This window comes from Physeter macrocephalus, chromosome 4 (assembly GCF_002837175.3).
Source record: "Physeter macrocephalus isolate SW-GA chromosome 4, ASM283717v5, whole genome shotgun sequence".
NCBI lineage: Eukaryota > Metazoa > Chordata > Mammalia > Artiodactyla > Physeteridae > Physeter > Physeter macrocephalus.
The window spans coordinates 21,779,279-21,786,566 of NC_041217.1; the positions used below are offsets into that span (position 1 = coordinate 21,779,279).

Genomic DNA, 7,288 nt, shown 5'->3' on the forward strand with positions numbered 1-7,288 from the left:
GATGTGGCACCTATATACAGTGGAATATTACTCAGCCATAAAAAGAAACGAAATTGAGTTATTTGTAGTGAGGTGGATGGACCTAGAGTCTGTCATATAGAATGAAGTCAGAAAGAGAAAAACAAATACCGTATGTTAACACATCTATACGGAATCTAAAAAAAAAAAAAAAAATTGGTTCTGATGAGCCTAGGGGCAGGACAAGAATAAAGACACAGACGTAGAGAATCGACTTGAGGCCCTGGGAAGGGGAAGGGTAAGCTGGGACAAAGTGAGAGAGTAACATGGGCATATATACACTACCAAAAGTAGGGTGGATAGCTAGTGGGAAGCAGCTGCATAGCACAGGGAGATCAGCTTGGTGCTTTGCGACCACCTGGAGAGGTGGGATATGGAGGGTGGGAGGGAGACGCAAGAGGGAGGGGATTTGGGGATGTACGTATGCATATAGCTGATTCACTTTGTTATACAATAGAAACTAACATACCATTGTAAAGCAATTACACTCCAATAAAGATGTTAAAAAAAAAAAAAAAAGAAAAAGAAGGAGTAAGATCGGAGATGCCCTGACATCCCTGGTCGATTTAACTTTCATGGCACCTCTGTGAGGTAGAGGCAATCACGCCTACAGATAAGAAAACAGGCCCAGCGAGGGTGTGTAACGTGCTCGAGGTCACACAGCTCATGAGCAGCAGAATCTGAACTCAAACCAGGTTCTTGGTCCAAGTACAAGTTCTTTCTGCAACAGACTGAGTGGTTGATGAATGAGATATGGGGGAAAATAAAGCTGAAATAAGTTGTTGCTAAATCACGGAGGTTCTTGAAAGCCAGCCCAAAAGAAAGGTTGCAAGCCAAAAAGAATGTTCACGGCCCACTAGGGTTAGACCCAAAAGGTGAGAAGAAGAGGAGCAATATGGCCCCCAGAGATCTAGTTATTCTCATCCCAGCTTCTTTGGAGCCACCTCTTATCCCTGAGACTGAGAGTGACCTGCGCTGAGCAGTGGTATTGCTCCCATGGATATAGTAGGACGCACGCCTCTTTCTCTTTGTTTTCTACTTAATGTTGTTCTGCCAGGCACAGAGCCCTCAGAATCACCGAGCAGCCCCTTCTGGAACTGAACACTGGAGAAAGGGTGTCGGCCATCTGCAACTTCTCTCAAGGTGCCCTTCCCACGACTAGGATACAATCCCGTAGTCGATGCAACAGGAGAGAACAGTGTTACCGGGTCTGAAAGGAAATAGATGGAGAGTGGGAACCATTGCGGGCAGTTGCAATTTTCTAGATCTATTACTTTGTTTTGCATTTGGAGATCAGTGAAACAAAACGTCGCGTTGCTATGAAAATCAAGAGATGTATGTGGTTTTCATCGTAGGAAAAGAACAACTTCATAAAGGACCCCAAATGGTAACTTAGTGGAAATAAAAAGGGAAGAGTTGCTTGTGGCTTGAGATAAGTGGAAAAGTGCTCCTTTGACTAGGAAACGGTGGTTACACTTTGCAACTGAATGTCATTGTCTTTCTTCCTTTCCTTTTCTTTCTTTAGAATGAGCTGAGAGAGTTTGTTGAGAAACCAGCCAACATCCTGGGGATCCTCAGGCCACCTCAAGTACTGCTCTTTCTGGACGAATCCTCTGATGGAGCGATGTTTCATCAGTTGGTACTGGGACAGGGACCCCACCACCACCACGATGAGGGCGCCACTGAGGTCAGCTAAGCACCTGCTCTGGGCGTAACTGAAGGCTTCGAGGCACCACCCGTCCCTAAGGAAGTGTCTGCTCACGAGACAGACAACCTTTCTGCTGCTCCACAGGGCATCCTGGATGTTGGCAATGTGATTTTCCCCGGGCAAAAAGTCTCTCTCTTCAAAGCACAGGTTAAATCTGTTTCGGTGGCTGTACTGGGCATCCAGGTGTTTGAGCAAAGCATTCTGCACCCATTCAAAGTCTTTGCCACTGAAGCACAAGTAGGCATCGTATTTGTACGTCTCTGATTCTCTTCCCTTGATGGGGTCTTTGAACACCAGTCTCTGGGCTTTCTTGTAACAGATGAAACAAAACCCCCGAAACTTCGTAACGATGAGGACGGCCACGAGGAACAGAGTCAAAGCGACAGTGAAGAAGATGAAAAGGGAAAACTTTAGGGACTTTAAAACTTCCTCTTCATCACAATCTTCCGTGGAAAGAGAGTGGAGGGAAGCCCCAGCCATGGAGCTCGGGTACATGCAGTATATGTCTGCCGGAGACCCAAATATTGTGACGTTGGTTTGACTGAGCCAACTGATAAAAGTGCTAAGTTCACACTCACAGATGAACTTGTTATGAGTTATGTCCACGGCACTCAGCGAGGCAAATAAATCAGGATCAGGAGAGAGGAGCTGGTTTCTGGATATATCCAGGACCTCTAAATTAGCAGGTAAGTCGCCAGGAAAAAGACCGGTCAGCCTGTTGTCCTTGAGGCTGAGTCCCCTCAGTGCAGTCAGATGACGAAATACTCCTGGTGGAAGGAAATTCAGGTAGTTTTTATTCAGATACAGGACTCGGAGATGGGAAAGCCCCTTAAAAACGTTCCAGCAGAACCCAGCTTCCCAGGCAAGCTGCAACATATTTTCTTCAAGGAAAAGCTCTTCTAAGCTGAGGTTCTCTGAAGGGGCACGGTCTTGGTTACAAAAGGAAAAGCGATTCTGATTTAAAATGAGAATCTGGAGATGAGGTACCTGGAGAAGGAAGTAGAGATTATCCAGATTTTCCAGCCTATTCTCTGATAAGGTGATGAAGTTAGCTGTAAGTGTGATGCTTGGCAAAGTAGCCAGTTTATTGCCACTCAAGAAGATGTTAGGTATGCTCGGAAGAAAAGAAATAGTTTTAAGAGCATTATCCCGGAGATCCAAGGTGTTTAATTTTTCCAGGAATCTGAATGTTTGGTCCTGAATGATCCCGATGTGATTCTTTTGCAGATCAATATAGGCTACCTTAGGTAGTCCATAGAAATTAGAATTATACAATTCCCCCAGAAGGTTATGTGACATATTGAGAACTTGGAGGTCGTCGAGTCCATAAAATGCTTTGTCTGCAATATTGTTTATCTTGTTGTAGGCGAGGTTCAGAACCTTCAACTCCTTGAGTGTCTCAAAGAGTTGGAAGTTCAGGGAGATGATAAACCCATGTGAAAGGTCCAGCTGTATCACTGAGCTTCTGGCCAGGCCGGCAAAGGTGTGCTGGTCAGGATCTTTAATGTTAGTGAAGCCAAACCCAGAACCCATCACGTGATGGCTAAGAACCAAAGAGAAAATCTGGCTTCCATTGATGGCATTGCTGAAGTTTCTTGTGATGTCCACTGCCCAGCCATTGCCAGAAACATCTAGGGTTTCCAGGACCACGTTTCTGAATGGGTTCAGACACTTCCCCCAGTCCACTGAGACCCTGTTGTACAGGTAATTATCAGCAAGGCTTAAAAAGGAGAGTGTTTTTCCTTGGAGGGGTTTGAGCTCATGCTCACAAACAATGGTTATCTGGTTGAGGGAAAGATCGATGGACTTCAAGGAATTCAATTCCCAGAATGAAGGATGAAGGTAAAGACTCTGAATCTGATTTTTGGATAGGTCCAAGTGAGTCAAAGACCCCAAATTTCTGAAATAACCATCTTTTAACACAGCACTGGAGAGACCACAGTGAAACAGTCGAAGTTCGGAGAGATGGGGCAGTTCCTGAAAAGCATCTGGGTGCAAGAAGTCTATCTGACTTTTGCCCAGGTCCAAGATTCTGAGATTGGGCAAGTTTTGGAAGGCTTCTTTGTCAATGGTCAAGGGGGTAAACTGAGTCCCGAGCTCCAGCAGCTGCAGCTGTTCCAGGAAGGGGAAGGATGCGGTTGTGACTGTCCTGATGTAGTTGAAGCTAAGCAGGAGGCTCTTGGTGGTGTTGGGGACCTGGGGGACTTGGGTGAGGTTGCAGAAACGATATAAGGCTCGCCGACCGTCGAAGAAGCAGGAAGAGATTCCAAGCGCGGGACTGGCCATGAGCACCATTCTTAAGAGAAGGTCAAGGTGGCCTCCCATGATCCTATGGAGAAGAAGGGAGAGTGAACACACAGGACTCTAAGCTCAAGGCATTGCGCACGGGTGCCTAGGGCTTGGGGGATTCCTCTGTGATGTGGCTGTTTCTTAGACCCTTTGTTTCTCTGGATCCAAGGCTGTAGCTGTTGGCAGATACTGTCTGGTGTAGACAGAGCTTTTCTCACTCTCTATCATTTATGTTGCACTTTTCTACATAGCAAGCACGGTTCTAAGTACTTTAGAAATATTTCATTTAACCTTTATGATAACTCTGCATTCATTCCTAAGTTTGTGCCTTCATTCATTCAAGATTTGCTGATGGAAGTTGGAGAAAACAGCAGGAGGAGATACATTTTAACTTCACCTCAGCCAGGGACCCCATTCCTAGCCGAAGGCAGGCTCAGCTGAGGAGTGGAAAATAAATCCACTGATTTTCTTCCCCCTCTAACCTGTCAAGGATACTAGGTCACCTCCATTCATCCATCCTTACTCCCTACACAGTGCTTCTCATACTATAAAAACTGGGTACGTCGTTTTCCACAAAGAGTCAGATTTCAACAGTTTAACAACAATGTATTAAGCACCTCCTGCACGCCTGGCACTTGTGTGACCCCATGAGTGTACAACTAAACAAAAAACAGTCCCCTTGCCTAAGCCCAATAGGTGAATCCACTGTCTGAGTTGAGCATTTGCTTCACACCCACAGCATCAAAAAGCACTGAATGAGTGTGTCTGGTTATGTTCCCAGTGCTGTGCTGGGAGCTGTGAGGGGTACAGAGAAAGTGCACGAGGGCCCACCCCTCAGAGAGCTTCGCCTCCACCCATCTGCACGGCACCTCCACCTTGGTGTCTGCAAAGTATTCAACTTGCTCTACGTGTAATATCTGAAGGCCTCTGTTGCAAGGTAAGGAAAGACCTACATGGCTCAGAGGGCAGGAGAATGAGGGGGAAAGAAAAGACAGAAATAGGAAGAGGGCCCTGGTTTATAAAACCATCACTGGCACAGTTTCAATATCAGGGTAGACAGCGTGAAGCAGTCATGGTACTAGAGGGGGCACCGGCCCTGGACCACTTGCTGGCTCTGAAGACGTTTCGCTGTGTTAGGGTAATTTGTGGTGGGGTTTCCATAGCACCTTTGAGGCTGCGACACACAATTTACAGCAAATCAGAAGTAGACATTGACTTCTGAGTTGACCCAAAGTATCAAAAGCAGGCATTTACACAGTAAGAGTAGGGCGGCGTGGTATACTGATGTATACTGTCAGGTGAGATACAACGATTGCCATTTCATATTTGAAATTAAACAATTTCCTGTTGGTAGAAATTAAATATAACCTACTATTAAAAATAAACCAACAACCAGGCATTTAATAATCATTAGAAAAAACTCGCTGAGAATGTTTATCACGGCTCTTAATTTCTCCACCATTTCCACCCAGAGGCTCAGGGTAACAACAGCAGCGTCACCTCTGTTCTCTGAAACGTCACCCACACTTCAGCAAGTCCTGTCAGTTTCACCTTCCAAGTCTACTCGGTTCAAGCCGCCATCTCTTGACGGGGCTAGACTTGAGACTTCTTACTGGTCTCTCTTATATCTGGGCTGACTCTCCATTTTCCAAACAGCAGCCAGGGTGTTCTTTTAGAAACATAACCCAGGTGATACCATGCCTCTCTGCGCAGAACCCTTCCTTCTCCTCCCACGACCCTGGGAGTAAAATCCTGCAAAGACTTCCTTCATCCGGCTCTTGCCTGTCTCTTCAGCATCCCCTTCCTCAATAACTTATTCAAGCAATATGTGCTGAGCATCTATGTGTCTGGCACTGTTTTAGGAAGAGGAGATACGGTGGTAAACACAATAGACCAAGCCTGCCCTTTTGCTCTCCAAAAATGCACATTTGCATCATAAACCAAAACTTGCACCCGATTTCAGAGGGTTCACTGACCTCCTGAAGTCTACCCCTTTCAACCTCAAGATGAGAACCCTTAGCCTACATATAACAACCACCACGCTTTATGTTCTACAACGGGGCTTGGAAAACCTTTTCTGTAAAGGGCCAGATGGTAAATATTTTAGGCTTTGCAGTCCAAATACTGTAGTTTGCCAACCTCTGTTCTAGAAGAAAAGAGAATAGAGACTTTGATTTCACAAATGAGGATTTTAAGTGACTGCAAGATAAATGTGTTCTGATATTGAACTGATATTTGCAGGAAAGAACTAGCTTGGCCCCCAAGCTGCTGACAGTTTGGCAGCTGCTGTGTTATCCAAACGTCAGAATGAATTCTCACCTTATGTAATCTGACAGGAAAATCCCTGCAGAGACATGGAAGTGAGAACACCAGTTCAGAATAACAGAGTTAAGATGTCTAGTTTCAATTCTGTCTTTTTACAGACCACTCAGGGCTGGCCTCCAAATGCCTACACTGTACTGGGAGGCTTGACCTTGAATTTGTAGTACTAACAGAAAGCCCCAAACAATACATATTCAAGATACTGAATTTTCAAGTCCATCATAGGGAAGCTAAAATTAAACCATAAGGTAGATAAGGCCAGCTGAACAAACAGATTTTAAAGAAAATTACTGGGGCTTATGTCACATTACAAAGATATCGTGCAGACCTATTTTCTTATGAAATACAGCAAGGTGTGAAATAGCTATATCTTCATCTCTGAAGCACTTCTGTGGGTCAGGTGCCAGGACAGGCAAGCAGAAGAGCCAGGTGAGCTGAGCTGACAGGAGTCTGGAGGGGCTATCCATGAAGGCAGAGCTAGGAGGAGGCACCACCCACGCAGGGGTGTCCTGCAGCGAGAGCCAGGAGCCAAAGCGCGTTGAAAGAAATATGAACAAGCACTGATACAGGGCAAATCTAATTCAAAGACGAGAACCAGGAGGGCGCCATCTAGTGGTGGCTGGAGTGAGTTCTCTGAGGCAGCAGGTCGAGGAACCCGACAGCGCGGCTCCTGAACCATTATTGAAAAGATGGTGAGTAGCGACAGGTACTTACACTGTTAGTTCTGCCATCAGGCGACATAGGCATTCCTTCCTAAAAAAATCACTCAGCTACGCAGAATCACACAATAAAACCACAGGGCTGGGCTTCCCTGGTGGCGCAGTGGTTGCGCGTCCGCCTGCCGATGCAGGGGAACCGGGTTCGCGCCCCGGTCTGGGAGGATCCCACATGCCGCGGAGCGGCTGGGCCCGTGAGCCACGGCCGCTGAGCCTGCGCGTCCGGAGCCTGTGC

General features: G+C 46.3%; 1 protein-coding gene across 1 annotated transcript in view; it reads right to left on the minus strand.

The window, feature by feature from the left end:
* Nucleotides 1-27: 27 nt before the first annotated feature.
* Nucleotides 28-7,288, minus strand: part of TLR5 (toll like receptor 5) — a 25,452-nt gene continuing 18,191 nt past the window's right edge. The window contains exon 3 of the mRNA XM_007121463.3: nucleotides 28-4,055. Within this exon, the coding sequence (XP_007121525.2) occupies nucleotides 1,475-4,051 (2,577 nt within the window). The 5' untranslated portion in view covers nucleotides 4,052-4,055 and the 3' untranslated portion in view covers nucleotides 28-1,474. The remainder of the gene's footprint in view (nucleotides 4,056-7,288) is intronic.